This window comes from Harpia harpyja, chromosome 15 (genome assembly GCF_026419915.1).
Source record: "Harpia harpyja isolate bHarHar1 chromosome 15, bHarHar1 primary haplotype, whole genome shotgun sequence".
Lineage (NCBI taxonomy): Eukaryota > Metazoa > Chordata > Aves > Accipitriformes > Accipitridae > Harpia > Harpia harpyja.
In genome coordinates this window covers 2695456-2717365 of record NC_068954.1, presented here as the reverse complement: position 1 = coordinate 2717365, position 21910 = coordinate 2695456, and the positions used below count along the sequence as shown (strand labels likewise).

The following is a 21910-nucleotide window of genomic DNA, read 5'->3' as shown; positions in this document are numbered from 1 at the left end:
AGAGAGACTTATGTTGGAGTTTACCCACAGTAAAAATGCTGCTGAGTGTGAATGGAAGAGTGATATTCGTCTGAGTACATTTGATGTCCGTATCTGAGCTGATCACTCTACGCTCTGATGCAGTGGAGAGAAATGTCCCACTCCTGGGATGTGATGCCTGTTATCCTCATGTAGATGTTGAAGTTAGGTCATATATCTTAGAACAGACTATTTCTTCCTATTGACTTTCAAACAACTGTCTGAGTGGAGGCATCTTTAATAGAGATATCTAAAATCAGCTTAGATGAATGCCAGCCAATCACCAGGGTTCTCATCTTGTTCTTTCTATCATTTTTCATTACACTGAACAATTTATTCCACTTACCATTGTAACTTTACCATTTGTAAAATAGACATAATACCTTCTGTTGAGTTTTGATTTTCTGATTCTGAACATTAGAACATATGATATTGTTTTTTCTTTTTTTTTTCAACCATTGGCTCAGGACTTGGAACAGCATGCGGTCATTTTTCAGCTCTTTATAGACTTTAATCTTCAGCAAATCATGTATCTTTGCCTTGCCTCCTGATTTTACAAACTGAGGTGACAGTTCTTCCTTTCCTCTATATTGTGTCTTGGAGACCATGGTGACTTTACTACATGCTTATATGAAAGTCAAGACAGTAAATCTCTAAGCCTAAGTCATCATGTACTCACAGTAATCAACCAACTTGTTGCTTACATACAGGAAGTTTCTGTAAATATTTCTGAAGACTTCATGGAACATCTTTATGATGGTGCTTTGGCAATTGAAGTATATGGGCACAAGCAGAGTGGTGACCGTAAAAATCCAGCCTTGTGGGATTTGGGAATAATTCAAGCCAAAACACGCAGCCTTCGTGACAGGTAAATATGGAAAATAGATACTTGGTTTAGAATTTTGGAAAATCACTGCCTGAAATTTTGAACTGAAGACAACTGAACAAGTGTTTGAGACTCTATCTCTGAAACTATATAACACCATGTGATGTGTCAGTAGGCTTTAAAAAAGTGAAAGAGGAGAAATGCCCATCTCTGTTTCAAATTAAAAGTGGTAAAACTTGAAAAATTTTGAAGTCCTTTGTTTAGGCAAGCTCAAGTGCATAAGTAGTGTTTTACAAAAGAGCAAGCTGATTATTTTCCTTTATATTGTTATGCTAGCTTGCGCCAGAAAGATCTATCAAGTCTGAAACAGCAAGATGATGTTCTCACTGTACGCTAATATATTTATTCAAGGTCTGACTCCAATTCATTCTTGGCCATGGAATGTCATCACTGTAATGCTTCCATTGGAAAAGCTGTATTGCTAATTACTTCAATTGGAGTAAATATGCAACAGTATGGTAATTCAGACTGAAGGGGGTTGCTTTTTTGCTGGCAGCCATTTGTTGTCTCCAAAGTAAGCGTAGTAGCATTTTCTTAGATGTAAGTTGTTTTGCCTCTCCAATTAGAAGGCAGCTCTGCACCTTAATTTATTGGCAGTTATTTCTCTTTTTACTTCCAGCCTAAGTTTGTGTTGAGCACGTTGAGTATTAAGCTAGATATAGGGAAGTTTAAAAGAAAAGTCACGAAAATATGGCAAAAGAGGAGATGGAAAAAGGATGCTATAAAATACTGGGCTACGTTTGGTAGCTGAGTAGTAAGTACCTCCTTCCTTTTTAATTTTGAAGTACTACAAAAGTGGCCGTTTCTTATTTAAGTTCTTGGAAGAATCGGAGAGAAGGTAATAGTATGACGAAGTTCAGGAAAGTGCCCTGAATCTTGAAAGCTTGTGAGACAATGTCATATTTCATTTTGCTGTCTTCTGTGTGAATCTGATTGCACTGACAACATTGGGCTTCTGTGGCAGTAGTTGAGACCAGAGCTTAAATGTTAGAATAAAGTGGAATTGGTTTTTGTGTTGGAATCAAGAAAAGGCTTGGTTTTGATGTTTGACTAAAATAGCTGTCAGTAAAATTCATAAGCACTGCACAACTAGTAACTCTATATACTAACAAATGGTGTATATACTGAAGTGTTCCTTTGCTGCTTCAATCTGCAGTCTGAGCTAATGCTTTGGGGTTTTTATTTCTTTTTCTTTGGCGGGGGGAAAAAAGAAAGAGACAGTATTTGACATGTTTTGCAGGTGGAGTGAAGTAACGCGAAAAGTAGAACTCTGGGTTCAAATTCTAGAGCTGAATGAGAATGGGGAATACTGCCCAGTTGAGGTGACTCCTGCCAAGGATGTGTGCACAGGAGGCATTTTCCAGCTCAGACAGGTAAGGTGGCAAGTACAGGATTTTGGCTGTGAAAAGAGCCTGTGGAAAGTTAAAAAGCTTCTATTTTGTATGGTAAAGGGATGGTGTCCAAGGAACTGTCAAGCTTAGACACAAAATATGATATTGTGTAAAACAGACATAAAGTAGAAGAAAGTGAAGTCCCTCTGTGTTTTGTGAAACTGCCAGTGTGCATAAGCTCTGATGTAAAGGTGATCAAAGGCTTACCTGTAATCTTTTTGCTATGTTCTGTTCCCTGTTCTGTGATAGCACCTGGTAGAAAGGACGTCAGTCTCGACTGAACTTAATTATTTTTTTAAAGAGGTCCAGAGTTCTCCTTTATTTGATCCTTCCAGCCAACCACTCCTTTGTTCTTTGAATTCTGCACGCATTAAATTGTTAATGCTTAACTGAGTAGTTAACGTTTTTAAGTGATAAGCTGTTTCCTAGAGAACACTAGGAATTAGTAAAAGTTAGATACAGGCTGTACCTCTGAATTCCCCAAGTCCTTTGGGTTTTTTTGTTGTTGTTGTTTTTTTCCCTTCAGGTTTACTAAAGAACAATTACTTTGCTGCACTGATAACAAAAGTGGGTAAGAATTTTCAGTCAAGGAGACCAGAGTCAGGAAAAGTTCACCGAAATTCTGGAAGCTCAGCAAATTAGACTGTTTTCTCTCCTCCTTTGTAGGTGGGGAAGAGATCCTATTTCCCTCCTTCAGAAGTATTAAAAATAAAATCCTATAAGTGTATGTTTTGAAAACCCTCCTGAAAAGTCAACTGGGGAGTTGCTGAATGCTGAACTTTTTTTTTCTGTAAATACATAAATCCTGTAAACATAAATCCTTGCAACAGAAGGGGTATCTCTTGAACACTGGGTCATTGTGATTGCAGTACTCACCACTTTGTTCTTCACAAAATAAAAATATAATGTTGCTTGCAAATGACTGCCAGTAGAGGTCTCTCTATTATTAAGCTTTCAGCATTTTATAGTTTTTTTTTTTTTTCTTTTTCCTTTTCTTTTTTTTTTTTTCCCCCCCAAGCATTTCAAATTGTTCTTTTGGGCAGGGGCAATCTCGACGAATTCAGGTTGAAGTGAGATCTGTACAGGAATCTGGAACCTTGCCACTGATGGAGGAATCAATATTATCTGTTGGCATTGGGTGTGTTCAAATAAAACATGTAAAGTCACAAAAAGTACCTGAAAATTATCAGGTAAGAGTCTGAATATTTCCTGTCAGCTATCGCAATTTCCAAGACATGTAAAAGCATAAAGTGATGTCCTAAGTTTGTTGCAGTTGGCGGCAACTCCATTTGTTTCAAGTTTTAGTTTGGTTTTGGGGAATGTTTTTTTGAACCTACTTCTTAAACATATAAAGCAATGTCAAGAAGAATTGTCAGAATTGCTCTGATGGTGGTTTTAGGGATTAATCAGGACAGCTTGAATCAAAACCTCTGTCTTTCAAAAAGTGTTGTGAAAGATCTTCCTCTTAATCAAAAATCATTTTCCGTGGTAAAAATAATATTTGTAAGACTACCTTCCATGTCTCTTCTGGGTTTGGGGGGGGGTTTCCTATCCTTAAAAGCAGCACAGCCTTAACACACCATTCAAAGAAGAAAAGAAAAAATGCCAAAGTTGCTAAAATTTATTAGGATTTTTTTCAGTAGATTTTACTTCAAGTATTAGATATGGCAGCAATTTTAAATAATTAAAATAAATCAATGGAACATAGATTCAAATAGTGTTGAGTTACAAATGTTAGAATTATATGAGCCAGTTGTTGGCCTATAATATATGTTAGCCAGCTGTTTGACAACCTCAGAAGCACTGCATCTCATCTTGAACTTCAAGTATATCGATCTGTTTTTAAGGATTGTCTTTCTGAGATATTTCTATCAGTTTCTAGTGCAGTTTGACTTTTCCCCCCCAACAGCTAAATTGAAATTTAGTCACTTCTCTGAGTTAGCAAGCCAAAATCTGGAGCAACAGAACAAGCAAGTCTCCAGACTTGCTTGATTAGCTGCCCTGCTTGAGACAAGGCCAACTAAATGTCAAGTAGTTTTTGGGACATCTCCCAGCTTTCCATAATGTTTACCCTCTTGACAGAGTGTGATTCAATTCGTGTCTGCTCCCCTTTTTTGCTTAATAAGTATTGTTTTTCCCTTTGAGGTCTGAAGTAGTTGGGTTTTTTGTTGTCTCCTAACCTTAGCAGTCCCTTGCCCCTTATGTGTCAGGGGTACTAAAAGGGGGATTTTTTTCCACCTTTGCAGAAATCTCACTTTTCATCAGCATCCTAGGCACATTATTGCTTGTATTCCCCATTATGCTTCTTCTAGTGACTCTGCCTGCAGGCTTCCTAGCTGCCCTTCCGTCACAGCAGTCCCTGATACCCATGTCCTATACAGCAAGTAAACTGTTGTTTCTCTCCTACTCCTGAATGGAGCAAGTTTCTTAAGGGACTCTTCTCTCCTAAGACAGAATGATTGATTCTTGCGAATTTTACTTGAAAGCTATGACACACCTGCAACACACAAATGCCCCCTTTAGCCTGTTTCATAAGGGGACAAGTCCCAGGTGAGCATCCTGTCTCACCCTTTTTCTTCTCCAGTGAATTTCTGATCTGTGGACCAGTTTCGACTGTATCCGACAGAGCTGGCAATCAACAAAATAGTACGTTCTTTCAAGAAGAAAGACTTAAGCTCTGCTTGAGAGAGAGACTAGTGAGTTGTGTCTGACACTGATAACCCACATGGGAAAGGGCTATTGAAAACCATGTTGTATTAGTCCTGTTGCTTACAATAGCATTCTAACTTGAGCACCTGGATTTTTAGTCCCCTTATTAGCATTTCTCTATCTCAAGTAAATTAGTATCTCTGGAATGTGAAAGATTTCCTAAAGACCTTGCACTAAGAAAATGCTTCTTCTGTATGGCTTTTTAATTTCAGCTTAGCTAAGTTTTTGCTTTCGTTATTAAGATACAGAAGTAGACTCCAGTGGCTTGTTATTACTTAAATAGGTAAGTAGTAACTCTGTGAGGATTGGAGTCCTCATTGCTTTTCCATTCACTGTGCAGTAGTGGCAGTTGTGCTTACGCTCATTGCAAGTGGCTCTGCTTGTGATGAATGTTGAGAATGAAAGGTGGTGTCTCCCATCAGAAAATAATGGAAATCAAAATGTCGAAGGTCTGCATTGCAACTCCTGGTGTGGCAGACAGAGTTATTCTAACTCCCTAACAATTGGCTTAGACATTTACAATTTTTCTCCTCTAAATGCTACAGCAAGCTTACCTCGAAACCTTTATGCTGGACTTCCTTTTTTTTTTTTTTTTTTTTTTTTTTTTAGTGCTTGCTGTTACATTCATACTTAACTCTTACAGGTAAAACAGCACACTTTTCTTTGCAGTCTAGGATCAACATGTTTCAAGTTGTTTTGGTATAACTCCTATTTCTTTCTTAGGGCAATTTAAGTATTCCACTTGCTTCCAGTTATGAAGATTTCTAATAGCTGTATTTCTGTGAAATTTCTCCATTATAATTGTTGGATTGTTCTAGTTTGTGTTTAGATGAGCTGATAGCAGCAAATCTTTGGGAGGTCAATGTGTTTTATTTCTATGATCATACCATTGCTAAGCTCAGATTTTTATGTAAGACTGCTAATATTGCTTAAAATAGTTACACGTTTTGCATTCAGTGTGTTTCCTGCTATCAAAAAAAAATTAATGTCATGGTTTTGCATGTTTTGGCCTAGGAAGAAGAGGATGAAATGGACAGTTATCAGGTAAAAATTTAAAATTCTCTCTTTTTACAAACTCACACATTTTCAGATTAAAACATCTTAGAGGAGGATCAGCATTTTATCTTTGCTGTACCAGTTGGATATGCAGAGAGCCTGTCTTCTGAAGAGACTAAAAGCTTCAGAATTGCATAGATTGTTGTGATGGAAAGCCATATGGTGGATTAGAGAGGTGAAGGGGAAAGAACAAGGTGCCTTAATGTTTATTTCCAAAGCAAGATCCAGTTGCTTTTCATTTTGGTGTTTTGGGGGAAGGAGTCTTCCTTCTTGACAAACTATGGTTAGATTGATTGTCCTCATTAAAAACAAGAATAGGCATGGCAGTGTTGAAAGATGCAGTCAAAATACTTCATGCTGTTTCATGTTATGAATGTGCTATGTGTATGAGAGCTGGAATATACCACACAGTAATCAACCCTTGGGCAAGCAATGGGGATTCTGTTCCTGGAGCCCTAAGACAGCAGTGATAAAACTACTGAAATCAGCACACTATTTTTTTGTATATAATGTCATAGTAACATGAACCTTAAAGGGGAACTGATGAGGTACAATATCTGTGATATATTTTTCATCTTTTTGTGAATAACTTTAACAAAAGGACATCATCGTCATTATAGATCTCAACTTTGTATAATGCGAGCAACCAGAGATTTAGGTTTAATGCTCTCTGACAGATTCCGGCATGCTTGTAGGGGTCTGCGGGTGAGTAATACAACTGTAGTTTATAGTCTTGCATCTACCCATTTTTCTTGACAAAGTATTTGTTATAGTTTGATGTGGAATGAATCTGAACTGCTGGTGCCGTAAAAGAGGCTTGCCTGAAGGCATCCCAGAGCTGATAGCTCATCTTTGTGGCACCCAACATGCTGCATGTAGAGTATCATTCATCATTTCTGAGCATTTCTACACCAGAGACAAATGAATTGAATGTTCTTAAGGATACTGAGGTGGTTTTTTTGAAGGACATGAGCACTTACGAAAAAATATTTTAAAAGGCTCAGTTGCAAATGCCATAACTAGGGACACTGGCATGATGTGAGGCAGGGATGGATTCCTAATATGAGGCTGCTAAACACCAAGTGTGAATGGTAAGTCATGGATAAGGACTGGGGTTTCCAGCTTTGCCACAAAGTAGTGGCTAGTGAGTTCTAGGCTAGTTTGGGGACAAAGAAGATGTGTAAACTGAAGTTTGTTCAGCTGGGTAGTACAGAATAACAGCTAGGGAAAGAGATGCCTCAGGCTGGCAAGCAAAAATACTTCAGATAAGATGTAGAATGTTAAGGGTTTGGACCTGTGAAGAAAGGCTAAGAGAACTGGGGTTGTTTAGCCTCGAGGAGAAGCAAAGGCTCAGATGGGATCTTGTCAATGTATGTGAATGGGAAGGGGTAAAGAAGGCAGAGCCAGGCTCTTTTCAGTGGTATCCAGTGAATGGACAAGAGGCAATGAGTCTCCACTCCACAAAAGAAACTTTTTTTTTTTTTTTTTTTTTTTTACCATGGTGTTGGTCGAACACTGGAACAGCTCCCTGGAGAGGTTGTGGAGTTTCCATCCTTGGAGATACTGAAATCCCAACTGGACATAGGCCTGAGCAAGATGCTGTGGTTGACCCTGCTTTAGGCACAGAGCAGGGTTGGACTAGACAATCTCCAGAGGTCTCTTCCAGCCTCAACTATTCTTTGTTTCTGTTTAAGTTGTCCTATGCAAAAGAAAGTAAGAGAAGAGCTAAGTGATTCATTGGATGTCTACTCTGTCTTTCTTATCTGCTTCTTGGGTACAGGATGAGCAGAAGAGTTGAGGAAATGTGTAAGCCACAAATAGGAAACCTTGGCTTTCCTGGGTCAATATTTAACACGACTAATTTCCCCTTTACAGGATAGGGATTTGGAGAGGCTGCGTCGGAAATGGCTGTGTGCCTTAACAAAGCGTCAGGAGTATCTTGATCAGCAATTGCAAAAACTTGTTGGGAAGCCTGGTAAGCAAAATGCTATTAAAGGTAACAGCAGTGATAGGTTGAGAGACATGTTCACACACTTTTTATCTTAATATATTGTAAAATTTAGAAAAGAAGTTGATGGAGAGTTGAATCTCTGAACTCACCAGTAATTTGCTTTCAGTGAAACTAAAGTTAGAGAAGCCTATATAAAGTTGTTCATTGTTCTTGTACACTGTGCGTTTCTTCTTCGTGTGCTGAATTTCTGAGCAGAGTGGGGTTTATTCTATTACGGATGGTATAAGAACATCAACACATGATAAAGGCACTGAGTAAGAAATGCTCTCTGTTGTCCTGACTGACATCCTGCTTCTCCAGATAAAACAGAAGATGATGCAGATCGGGAGGCACAGCTTTTAGAGATGAGGCTAACACTCACTGAAGAAAGGAATGCTGTAATGGTTCCTTCTGCTGGCAGTGGGATCCCTGGAGCTCCAGCAGAATGGTATGAACATACATTGCCATATGCAAGAACGAATGTAAAAATGATGCATGGTCTGTTCCTGGCTTGGATTGTTGCCATTTTTTTGCTTTCCTTAATCTGGCCTCTGTACACTGTATGAGCAAAGTTGTTAAAATTAGGCCCCTTGCTTACATTATTTTATAAGGCTGTATATCTGAAATCCAGAAATGCTATTTCGTAAACGATACTATTATTGATCAGAGTGTAATTATGACCTTCTGAAAAAACGGAATCAATATTTATTACCACTGCACTTACCATTTAAAAAAATTAGCCAATATGTTAATTACCTAGTTCATTCACTTAAAAGGCTGCTCCATCATAATAAAACTGCATCTACAGGAGCATTTTGTTGCGCTTCTGGTTGGAGCGCAAAGTCTGTTTAGCCAGCAAGCGTTCCATGTAATTTTCTAAACATTAAAAATAGTAAACTACACTAGACGGAGATTGCCGTACTGTAGCAGCTGTGAGTAACAACTGCAGATAAGGAAGCAAGGTGGTATCACTTCAAACCTCTTGTCTTCAGTTGCTTTCAACTTTCTGAAATTTTTTTCTGAGCAGTATTTTTATATTTATTCTGAGCAGTTTTCTTTAACAGTATTTATTGATGGAATTGAGTGTCATGGAATTTTAAGCTGAAGTTTGTTAAAGCTAGTACTTCTGAAACATAAAAATGGCAAATGCTTGTTGGAAACACATCAACTTTCACATCAAAGTGTTTGACTAGGTTTGAAAACAGTAGAGCTGCAGGAAACCTACTTGAGGAAGAATCTGTTTTGAACACATCAGAGGAAATGTTCAGTATGATTCAAGCACCTCATATATTACTTAAGACTCCAGCTTGCTCTTGTTCACCATAAAATTCATCAAGTCCAAGTTCATCATGGGATGGCTACAGCCCTTTTTACAGCTAAGATTGCAACAAGGAGTCTAAAAGTCTTTTGTGCTTCCTGTCACCTTTTTAGTTCCTTATTAATGTTGTGTAGCTTAAAAGTGGTAGGCCATGTAATGTTTCATTTTAAAAACAAATAAAACACCACCTATGTTACCCTTTCTTCCATGATATGAAAGATGCCTTAAACGGCAGCTTTGACTCTTAAGCACATGTGTTTTGTAAGAAAAGAGTAATAACTGCGTAGTGTGGCAGCATCAATGTTAGTTTAAAAACTTTGACACTGGATTTTCTGATTCTCACTCTGCTGTCTTCACTTCCATCACTAATGCAGAGGGGTTTGCATTTAATAAATGTGTGTGTCAGAGTAAATAAACTTAATTTTGCTATTAGCATTTGAGAGGGAGAAAACATTTCTAAAAGCAGAGGTTGAAGAATATAATACTTCTAAGAGAGCTGGTATAAAAGAAATACCAATCTAGTTGAGTCTCAGAATCTGCAACAGTAAATTAAAATAAAGCTGTTTTACAAGGTTATCAATGGTCTGGCTTAAAATTACAGTTGTACTGAATGTAATGTACTGTGGGCTTGTATCATAAGGTACGTGTGCTAGGTAAATATGCGTTAGTTTAAATGCCGCTATTGTCTCTGTCTTACATTGTAGGACTCCTGTGCCTGGTATGGAAACTCACATTCCTGTTATTTTCCTTGACTTGAATGGTAAGTGTTTCTTAAAATGACAGTACTTTGAAACAAACTTTGTACAACCAATGACATTATAGAATTTAAGCAAGCTAATAAAATGAAGAAAGGCCTGGAATGGCAGGTAGATTAATTTGAGAGTGCACATTTTTCACTGAAACATACTCTTCAATGTTTCAAAATACACAGCATTATATATGGAAGGAACCATAGGTTTTAATAATCCAAATATTTTGCAGATATTTAATAAGTAAAATAGAGTAAAATGAGTGCACCTAAGGGAGTGAACAGCAAAGCCAATGTAAAGAAAAAATTACTGTGGGGAATGTTCTTTCTGAGGTCTCACAAGGATATAGCACTGATGCTATATCCTATCATTTCTTTACTGATTACTTAGAATAAAATATGAGGTCACTGGTAATAACATCTGCATATCAAAAAAAAAAAGGCATGATAAGCTCAAGTTAGTTTTACAGAGTGTGATCATAAGTGTTTCTTTAAACAATGTATGTTTCAATACATCCAAATACAAGATCCAGCTTGAACAATGTATTTGTCAGATACTTCTACCAAAGATGGGAAATTGTAGCCAAGAAAGTGGCAACCCCTAAGTAGTCCAGGGAGCCAACAATTCCTAATCAGTTGAACAAATCCTTGTTAAGATGTTTAAAAGAGGGTTAACACTTGTATTGGAAGCATCAGGTGAGAGTGGGGAGGTGGCATTCTGCCTGTTGTGAGGAGGTCTTTGCTGCAATGCTGTTTAAATTTATGGTTTGTTCACCTCAAAAAGCGCACTGATATCAAATGGCTTCAGAGAGGAGCTAGTTAATAATTCATTCATGGTGAGGGACTCGAGCCAGAACAGTTTGAGCTTCTTCTCAAAAACCAGATTAAGGGTTTGTTTAATCATGATTCGAACGTACTGTATTTTTACTTGTTCAACCAGCAGCTTATCTTTATTTAAAAAAAAAACCACACTACCTAACTAATACCAAATGAGCAATGTACTTAGTATGATTGAGCAGTAGTGCTGAAAATACACCTGTGGGCAGGGAGGGGATGTTTATAACCGGGGGAGATTCCCACACAATAGAGGACTTTATAAGGCATGCTTGAGTCTGTGTTACCCAAATCTTTGTGCACACTTTCTGTATAGAAATGGGATTCTTTTTGAAGTGGAACAATGCAGGGAGTTTTTCTTTTGTAGGTAGAGTGTAAGTAGCCAAGCTGGGGAGTTAGTGATGAAAATGTGAATTCATGACTTGCTGGATGTTTTTAAAAAGGATAATTACTTTGCATCTCCTCACCTTCTGCATTCACTTTTCTTTCTAGCTGATGACTTCAGTTCCCAAGATAACCTTGATGACCCAGAAGCAGGTGGGTGGGATGCTACTCTTGTTGCAGAAGAGGAGGAGGAATTCTTTGAACTGCAGATTGTGAAGCATCATGATAGTGAGGTAAGCAGAGATGCAGACCCGTATAGTTAGTTTAGGATTCTTTTAATTGTTCTTTTTATATATTCAGATGTGAAAATAATGCATCAAAGATGGCATACAAAGGATACAACACTTGTTTCTTATAAGACTGACTTTGTGTTTCCAAGGAATATTTGCTAGGAGTATAACCACGATTTGAAAAATAATAAAACTCAAGGATCTTCCTTCATCTAAATCCAAGCATTACAAAAGCTTGAGGTTCTAAGTTCATGTTTAAGAAAACCCCTGAGCAAATTAGAGTATGAAAGCCCCCAGCTGAAAAACCAAACTATCTTAACGGTTGCTACAATTAACATATTTACCTCTGCATTGTTACGTTCATTATACTCCATTTTGCCACATAGCTCATAGTTTTACAACTTTACAATTGTTGGTTTGTAATTTTTGCTATTAGGTTTGGAATTTCTGATTTATTTTTTTAACTTAAAATTTTGCTCCTTGCTCTGAAACTTATTTCCTTTTGTATTTTTACAGGAGCTTTATTCCTGATGGTTTTGGTAGGTTTTTTTGTTCTGTTTTGTTTTTAAAGCCTGGAAAGATGGCTACCAGGCTGTTTTTCTTATGGCTCGAAGATAAACCATTTAAGTCTTCGGTAATACTTACATTTTAACATTCAAGAAGAGAAATTCCAGCTTTTGCTGTATTGCTAGAAATATTTCAGCAAAGTTATTTCTCAGACAGGAGAGTTTATGTGGTGTGATGGAAGATTTTCACTGCAATCTCTGTTGTTCTCTGGTTTCTCTTAATAAATTAGGCCAAATGGTCCTGTAGTTCTGCATATTTTATAATTTATTTGCAATGATCCTGAGTATTCAAAGATCTTTTTTTCAAGAGGAAATGTTCCAGAGTTTGAGCAAGTTGGCATTTTTAATCCCAACGTCTTCATTTGGCAAACTGATCTTGATTTTTAAATGGCCTCTTCTAAAGCACAGGGATTTTTCTTCATAGGGAGTGAAATGGAGAAGCTGACTCTCAAAATTTATGTATTATGTATTTTTGTTAATTATGCTTAATTAATTACAGTTAATTATACACCTAATTATGCTTATTAGAGGATACATTTTTTTCCTTTGCAGGTGAAAGCAGAAGCCTCATGGGATTCCACAGTCCACGACTGTATCCAGCTCAGTAAAGGAACAGCAGCAGATGAAAGAGTTTACCTTATTGTGAGAGCCACTGTCCAGCTCAGCCATCCTGCAGAAATGCAATTAGTGTTACGCAAGCGCATTTGTGTTAATGTGTATGGCAGACAGGTATACCTTTTATAATCCTCCACACTTTCACTCTGCCCCATGTTTATTATTGCTTGAAGAGGGGAAGGCTGTGATTTGTGCAGTGTGCTGCTGCTATGACTCTTATTTTCTTGTATCTACCTTCATCTCTGCCTGAATGGAAGCACCATATCAATGGCATGTATTGAGACTTCAAGCTGCCAAGTAGTTTTCATGGTATCTTGTATATTGTGGACGATAATGCAGCTTTTTTTTAAAGGCTGAATGGCATCTAAGTACAAGAGATTTGGTATTACTTGTATTAACTACTAAGTGTTTTATCCCCAATCACTGGAAAAAGTAGAAAGAGTTAACTTCTTATGAGCTTGGAGTTCATGTTTTGCAAAAACTGTGCATCAGAAGAAACTTGTGTGTTTCCCTACTCCTATAGTGTGTTCATACGTTACTGCTAACCGTTTCTATTTATGCATCCAGATCTTTAGAGATAAACTAGCGGTAGTTGAAGCAGAGGTCTCCTTGTGTAATTTGTCAAAGTTGATCACTCTTGGTCTTTTATGTTTTCCAATTGGCTTGTGCTTTTACGATAATGTGTAGGTGAGAGCAGGATGTTTGATAAATGGAAAGCAGAAGGTTGTCATTCTATTTGCAGAATTATGTCCTGAAAAATATTTAATTCTTGAGAAAGATGGTGAGGAAGAGTTTGTTAGCATTGTCTCAGGATCCAGCTTCCTCTAGCAGTGATAATGACAAAGCAGAAAGCCTGAATTGTTATTCTGTTTGCACAACTGTAGTTAAAATCTGAAGCAAGAGCAGAAGAGGTGTGGTCACACCCAGAAACCCTGTAGGCAACTCTAAACTGCTTTTAGTGCTGGAAATAGAAGAACTACAGTTCCTGGTGCTTTGATCAGGCAAAAGCTTTTTCTCAGAAACAGAACAGTGAATTTCTTGTTGTATAAAATGGAGGAGTGTATTCTATAGATAAATTGAGCATGCCAATAATTACAATTGTGTTAAGTCTTCATCAACTGTGTTTTCTGCAGATTTAGTCAATGATGTTTTTTACTTTTATTCGACACAGAATTTTTGGCTTTCTTGCTAGGTTTCTAAAAATCCTCGTCAATAACCTTTCCCTGGTGTTAGTCTCAGCAGCATCTTTGAATGACTCATCTCTGCATTAATTCAACAGTCCAGTTCTTAACCCTGCAAGGCGCCAAGTCAGCATAAACAATGACCATGCCCCCTTAAATCATTCTTCATAACGATCTCTTTGGTCAAGAATGTAATGCCTGTACTTGTCAACATTCAAGACAAGTCACCTAGGGCTCTACCAAAAAAACCCCACCCTACTTCTAGACCTAGCAAATGATTTGTGTGCTGGTTAAGCAGTCACCTTGCAGTGAAGGAAGTTAATACTTGCTCTGTATCTGAAATACAGACAAGCAAATGATTTGTCTCCAAGTTAAAATCTTTGACTCTTACATATTTATTGGCTAGTCTCCTGGGCGTAGACTTCTTTCTTTGTAAACTATATTTACTTCAGTTGAAATATGTTAAACCATGTTTTCCTTAAAGCAAGAAATATTTTCCTTTTTTTTGCCTCCCCACAGGGTTTTGCACAGAGTTTCCTCCGAAGAATGTCTCACCGAAGTTCCATTCCTGGCTGTGGTGTCACTTTTGAGATAGTCTCAAATATTCCAGAGGTGAATAAGAAATCGGAGTATCTGAAATTGGCTAAGAGTCTCTAACTTTCTTGATTTTTCCCTTATTTTGAGCATGTTAGCTCTTGCTCCTGCAAGCATAAACTATGGTTCTTATAAAAGATTAAGCATATTCCTTTACATGCTGTGACTTAGCAGCAACCTATATCTTATCAGGGTCACAACGTATTTTGTTGAGTGAGCATCTATTTGCTCAGGTCCTTGAAGAAACATTTTAAAGAGAGAGAAAAAGGAGAATAAAGATGGGTAGGTGAAGTGCCTAATGTAGGGAGCATGAGAATATGTAAAAAATAACAACTTGGCATTTTTTAAGTAATGTCTTTATGCAACTCTTGATTCCTGAGCATGTTCCTAGTTAGATGATAATCCTTTCCTTCCAAACAGATGCTCTATCAGAGCACTTGTAAAAACATTAACACATGAAGAGCCAAAAGTCTGATTGCTGCCTGATTCTGTCTTTTATGTTCTGCTGTATTTAGCACTCTGCGTTGAAATGTTTCTCAAGCAATGTTCTATTTTTTCCTTGCAAGTCACTTGAAATTTTGTTTTCCTCACAGGATAGATAATGCCCTGAATGTGTTATTAATTACAAAATATCTGAATGCAGCCCTTTTGCTAATCAATGTCTGTGTCTCACTGTAGACTCTCAAAAACAAAAAACAAAAGAACAATAACCACGTATAGCTTGAGATGTCTGTGACAGTGGTAGGACAGTGGCATGGCACAAATTCCTTCAATGTAACGAGGCTTATATTTAGAAATCTCCAAAAAGACGTCTGAATCTGCCCCGAGCTTAAGGGAAAACAACGTTGAATCTGTCCTGCATGTTTTAAAAATGCATTTTTTTCAGGACTGATGTGGGAGATGTTTATTTTATTTTAAAAGGTTGTCATTTCTTTTTGTCTTCCTAGGATGCTCAAGGAGCTGAAGAGCGGGAGGCACTAGCGAGAATGGCAGCAAATGTTGAAGATGCAGCTTCAGCTGACTCTGAAGCCTATATTGAGAAGTACTTGCGGAGTGTGCTGGCTGTGGAGAACATTCTCACCTTGGATCGTCTGCGCCAGGTCTGTTTTTAAGGCTGTAGCAGACAGCAAAGAATATGCTTACTGAGAACAGTGTAGGGCAATGCAAATGTTCTCATAAGTGCATACAATGGCTAACAAACCAAAAACACCACTTCAGTGCATACCTCAGCCTTACAAAGTGTGTGTGTGGCAAACATCCAAAGCAGCAAATGTAGCTCTCTTTACAGAGATGTTCTCACTCAACTACCTGCAATATGGATGGACAGGACTGGGAGCTTTATATTACATGCACTGTTATGGGATCCTTTGTTTGTTTTTAAGACCGTGCAATGCTAATTATGGTTCAGAAAAAGTAGTTGTGTGGCATTAGCTTTTCCTTTCTGAAGCCTGGGCTTTAGTAATGGGTTCTGAAGTTGCTAGTAGAATTCTTGTCATTTTTCCCATATTCTACATTGAAGTAACCAAACCCGTTCTGTCAATAAATAAGACATTGATTGGGTTAATCTTAAGTACTGTAACTTGATCTGTTTACCAGGAAAAATACAGGAGAGAGAAACATTTATTGAAAATTGTTCTTCTGGATATAAATTATGCAAGCACGAAAGAAAGTTATGCAAAACAAGCTAGAGGATGTGCCTGTCCACTATAAATTAATGGTGAAGTGTGATGCCGTCTAAGTATTGAAAGCAAGTTCCCTGTCATATATAATTAGTTTAAAGGATTAAAATAGGACCTCAGCTAGGAAAGGCAGTCTTAGTCTTCACTTCTGTAACAGTCATCTCCTAGAATCAGAACTAGCTGTAAAATCCTACATGTGCCAATCAGCAATATACTAGATGTTGAAGTTTATCCACTCTTAACACTTCTAGCCACGTTACGTGCAAGTTTTAGATTACAGTAGACTTTACAGACAGGAGCCTGTGCAATAGGGCTGTTCAGAAACATTTTTCTTGTACAGACAAAACTATCCTGGGATGACTGGAGCTTGGATTCTTGCAAAACAGGTATATTTTCTTTGTTTTGCTTCTCTATGATTGGCAGGAAGTTGCTGTAAAAGAGCAGCTAATGGGAAAAGGAAAACTCTACCGCAGGAGCCTGAGCTCTCCCAACGTGAACCGGGTGAGTATTCCATGCTGGCATCTGCAGCGTATTGAGGGCAGCAAGTCCAGTCTTTCAGTTACAGATCCCTATGATGCCAGAGTCATGGAGCATAGCAATAAATTTCCTTCAGTTTGACCCTTCTGTTTGTCTGTGCTATTTGTAAGCATGTAAATTGTGAAGAGGAGACAAAATCTGCACATATCCATGCTTTCATCATACAGGCTAGAATGCTTGAAAGCACCCCCATAAATCCAGACTATTTGAAAAAGCAACATAAAAACAACTTCTGCATATTTTTTTTTTCTGAACACTGCAGGTTTTTTCATTTAGCTATCAAGTTGAAGATTCTTTTTTCTTTAGAAGATTTGAAAGCAAGTTACAAGTATTTACTGAACTTAAACTTTTTAACAGTGTTGTGCATAAGAAAGATGAGACCTCTGTTGTCCAAAATTTGGAAAGAAATCCTTTGATAGAGCTGGTAATCAAACTTGTCAAGTTCTGGCTCTTTCCAGGTCAATAATTGGGATTTTACCTTTCATCTCTTGGATTTCAGTTCTGCTTTAACCGCAAAACTATTTATTTTCACCTTTCCTTGTGTTTGTCAAGAGGCATATTTATCAGTTGTTTAAGTTTTTGTTAAGAAATAATTCTGCTTGTCTTAACTATTTCAGCTTTCTGGAAGCCGCCAAGATTTAGCACCCCCTTATAACCTAAGCAGTAACCGGGTAAGTATCTGAAGGTCTCCTGGGAAATCCTCTGTAGAAAAAAGGCAGCTACAGGGACTACACTATACCAGTCACAGCAGCAGAAGTGGGAAACACCTGTAAAAGATGGGGCACACCTATGTGCTCCTTGTATCCTTGGGACTGTTCCTAGGACATAACTAGCTTTGGATGTGCTACACTAGACCTCTCTGTGAAAGTTCCCAGGCCTTTGTCAGTCATACAGCACTGCTGCCAACCGCTGTGGGATGTACAATGGCAGACCTGAGTTGAGTAGACGAGATTAAACATAGCTGTCCATCACACAGGAGTGCATTTATCACGGGAAGTTTTCTCATTGTCAAGCTTCAGAGCTCTTCCAAAGCTTTCACCTGGGTGGATGCAAACCTTCTAGGTAAGGGACAAATTTGGGTTCATATGTAAGGTCAAGTTCACCTCTAGGACAGAATAGAGGCCTATGAAGAGAGTCTCTGACCTTCAGAGGGAAGCCAGCAGCCTTAATCTTGTGGTGGGTGATCATTCAGCCCATTACACTCTGTAAAAACAACAGTATAGATCAAAAGTATTTATTTTAAAAGTGAAAGATTAAATTTAAACTTATTTTCCAAGTCCTAGATAAACTGAAGGGTTTTCTCCTGATAGATATTCTGCCCAGTGAGCGTGTAGTCATTTTAAAAGGGAGTATCTAGTGATGACAAGGCATTTTAATGCGTAATGCAGTTGCACGGAATAATAGAATTTTGATGTAGTGCTCTAGCATTGGTTGCTAAATCTGCTACATCTGTTCCGTGTAGAGAATGCTAAAATATGTGCAGGTGATAAAGTGCTTATAGCAACTTCTGTTTGGAGAGAACTGTGGGATGTTTCAATATTGTAGGTTTTTAAAGCAAAAATTAAATACCAGAGTTCTTAATGATTTCTGTTTTTCTCCTCCCTTCCCCTCAATGATTTCTCTCATTGCATGTTTCAGAGTCCAAAGGTCCCAGCAGAGGTAATGCATTAGGTCCACCTAATGAGTGGGATAATAATTTTATCTCACTATAAAGTTTATTTTGCTCACTTACACGCTTTTACTTCCTGCTTTGAAGATGCTGCTGGTGGTGTCTCATTTGCATAGTACACAGCAAATGTGTTTTTCCATTGAAAAGCCTGTCATTAATGCAGTGTGAAACTGGTACAAATGAGAGAAGTTTCTCCTTCTTGGGTGCATATTATGGTTCGTTACAGAGCTATAGCTATTTAATGCCATTTCTCACAGTTCTTTGGACAGGGTGAAGTTATTTCAGAAATGGCCCCATCTCAGAGAGAAAAAAACCAAAAAAACAAAAAAACCCCCCAAAAACAGACATGAAAGCAAGCAAATATATGCCAGTCATATGTACATTAGCCTGGAGATGAGATAAAAGTTGAGAGTTTCTTCCAGATCTTTCTCAGGCTTTATGGCTTCAGATAGTTCAGTGTTAACAACTCTTGATTTTCTATGAAAGAATGATTTTAAATTAATACTGGGCCAATGGAAAACATGTTTATCCTTAGTATCATGTTAAAACTCTCAGAGGAATGATGGTTTGTCCCCTTAGTTGTACCAAGCTTTGGTTAACCAGAGTTAATTGGTAGTGGTTTGCTTGGGGTTTTGCAGCTCTTTACCATGGTTGATGTAGCCGCTGACAAACACACTGTACTACTGTAACATGGAGCTGAGATTGTGTAGTTTACCTTCTTGCTTGCAGCGTTGCTTCATTTCAAGGCACTTGTTACTCAGGACGTGGGGGGTGCAAACGCCCCTGTTGGAAATTTCTGGTTTCAAATGGATCTCTGGTTCAGTTTCCATAGGGAGAAGAACAAAACTTTTGTAATCACAATGAAATGTTAAACAAATTCTTAAATGTTCCTATAGCACACAAACATCATAAAGCACACTGGTGATATCAGTCCTCTCTATCTTAGCACCTTGATATGTGGAGTTTCAGCTAAGTTAGAAGTCTTTGTTGCTTGCAGAGAAATTTAGTGAAAAAGAACTCTTCTCCAGCAGTCATAAATTGTTATTTTACCAGGAATTTGGTTTTGTTTACAAGTGACTATAATAAGCTAATCTCAAACAAGTGGTTTATTATATCATAAGAAACATCAGTCACAGGACAGTAACGGCATCCTGAACTGGGTGCAGAACTAATCTGTTAAGCCTGCATACTTCAGTATTAGTGGAAGCTCTCAACACATTTGAGAATATTCCTCTCCTTGACTTTTATTCTATTACTTCATTTTTCTCTCTAATTTTAACATTATTATTCCTTGCATTCCTGCTATCTTTACCATGGATTTTTAGCTTTGTGCAAAGGGCTCTTGAGTCTCATTCCTCTATGTAAAGCATCATTCATATTGGTCAAGTTATGAATGTGGACACTGCTTCATTCTTCAGCACTATGAATAGCCAGGACTCATTCCCCTGTAAACAAGAATATTAAACAGGTTACAATAAGAAGTAAAGATGGTGGTGGTGCAACAAAATCAGGCAGATCAGAAGTTTCCTGAATTAGGACCTGGATTCATCTTGCAGCCATAGTTGAATCTTTGTTACTACAAACATGGATGGGTGGTCACACCCCCATGAAGAGCTTGAAAAGCCCTCCTCCAGGACTGGAGCAGAGGTGTGGGTTTCGCACATTTTGAAAAAATGTTAAAGAATATCTCTGTGTACTGACACCACAGAGAGCTGTCAAAGAGCGTGATGACTCTCACACTGAGATATGCATTCATGTGAAATATTTAAGTAACCACTGGGATTTTTTAAATAATAACTCATAAGATTAAGCTACCTAGCTGGCTAGGAAGGCAAGGAGATGCCTCCTAAATTTACTTCAGAAGACAGTCTTATGGATGTTTCATATTAGGTTAACAGGACTGCATTTGGTCTCTCCTCTAAGTTACATCTGCTTGCTTAAATGAGAAAAAGCCAATTTTTACTCCTGTTATCACTACAGATACCGTTACAGGAGAATGAGATGAATTTTATTTCACCTTGCACATCAGCACATGCCAGGTGATGCAGGAGTATAGAGTCTCTTAGTGGTGATGTAAGATATGGAGCTGGATTTTTTATGTTCCAGGGAGCTTGCGTTGGAAGTTTAAAAATTCAGTTGAGTTAAACTGGATGAATCAGATGCACAAAGAATGGAAGGCACCTCTGACTTGTTTTACTGGTCTTCTACAGACTATAATCACATGCTGATTAAAAATTTCATGAGTTGTTCTTAAAATAACTTTGCACAATAGCCATTCTATCTTTGACAGCCATCCTTCCTTTCCCAAAGGTCCAGTAGTTTGTAGCTCAAAAGCCTTGTATCCAAAAGCCAAGTAAGACAAGATTGTGCCACTGTTAAGTTTTTGCAGGGAAAGGTTTTTTGTCAGGTTTTACTGGGAACCAGAGTTTTTTCACCAAATTGGTACTGTGTAGATCAATTTGAATAATCTTGCTGTTCACGAGAACAAGTGCCTTTTGTCCCAGCTGAATGCTTATATGTAAGTGCTACATGGTCACTTTTTCCTAAGCCTTTTCTGAACTGCTAAAATAATAAACCACAAGAACTATTCATTTCTCTTACCCAGTGGCAGCTTTTTAATGGTCTGTCAACTTCAAGAAAAGAATTGTTGTCAGGTAAAGCCTACAGATGACTTAGGTAGTGATCACCCATATTTGCTCTAAAGATTTTGTGCATGTCAGTGCTGACCTGAAATAAATTCCCTGGTGTTTTTCATGGAGGATGTGTGAAAGAAGGGAAAGCAGAGGAGAAGAAGGAGAAGGTATTCTAGAAATAAAACACTTTATAAACAGCTCCATATCAAAATACATCAAGGGACATGCATTCTTCCGGTGTCTATTTTTGATTTGTTAAATTAAGTCACTTGACCTCTGTTTGGTCACTTGGCAGAGACTAAATATATTCATGAAATGATGGCTCCTCTGGGCAAATGATTTACAAGCTTCCTTCTTTTCTCTCACCACCCTTCTTGATAGAGATTCACAGCACTTAAATAATACCAATTGCTTAGACTTTAAGTGTAGTGAATGCACAAAGCAATCATGTGAGAGTGCTATATAACATGCATATGTGAAACTTGGGAACTTCATCAAGTTAATATAGTTAATAATTCTTATATTTTTTTCTTTTTGTGAGATTGAGATGGGTTATCTTTCAATCCAGCTTAGTAAAATCAATCATTCGTGAACCACCTTTTGCCTCTGCAGATTCTTCGCACAACAGTTGACCCTTTCAGTTGTCTCCAGTATTTTCTTTCGCAAATGTTTTTCCACCTGTTGCCCTGATTTACTTACTTTTTAATGGTTTGCTGTCACCTCAGAGTTGAAGCTCACATTACCCCTAACAAATCTGTCCTTCAGTCTAAAATGATGATCTTTCCGCTCTCTTCAAAGCAAGCATTTTTCAAAAACCCAACGTGCCCTAAGTATATGTCCAGACAAATCCTTTTCTCAAGTGCACACTTCTG

At 37.9% G+C, this 21910-nt stretch overlaps 1 protein-coding gene across 5 annotated transcripts in view; it reads left to right on the top strand.

Annotated features, from left to right (window-relative positions):
* KIF13B (kinesin family member 13B) overlaps positions 1-21910 on the top strand; it is a 125186-nt gene that overhangs the window by 83331 nt on the left and 19945 nt on the right. For 3 of the 5 annotated variants that reach the window (XM_052809271.1, XM_052809270.1, XM_052809274.1), the window contains 14 exons: positions 729-886; positions 2145-2277; positions 3339-3485; positions 6019-6048; positions 7936-8035; positions 8372-8498; positions 10073-10128; positions 11443-11567; positions 12683-12859; positions 14446-14538; positions 15468-15620; positions 16623-16700; positions 17354-17407; positions 18375-18395. In XM_052809271.1, coding sequence (XP_052665231.1) covers positions 729-886; positions 2145-2277; positions 3339-3485; positions 6019-6048; positions 7936-8035; positions 8372-8498; positions 10073-10128; positions 11443-11567; positions 12683-12859; positions 14446-14538; positions 15468-15620; positions 16623-16700; positions 17354-17407; positions 18375-18395 — 1452 coding nt within the window. The remainder of the gene's footprint in view (positions 1-728; positions 887-2144; positions 2278-3338; positions 3486-6018; positions 6049-7935; positions 8036-8371; positions 8499-10072; positions 10129-11442; positions 11568-12682; positions 12860-14445; positions 14539-15467; positions 15621-16622; positions 16701-17353; positions 17408-18374; positions 18396-21910) is intronic. The other 2 variants (XM_052809273.1, XM_052809272.1) reach the window with 1 other exon arrangement.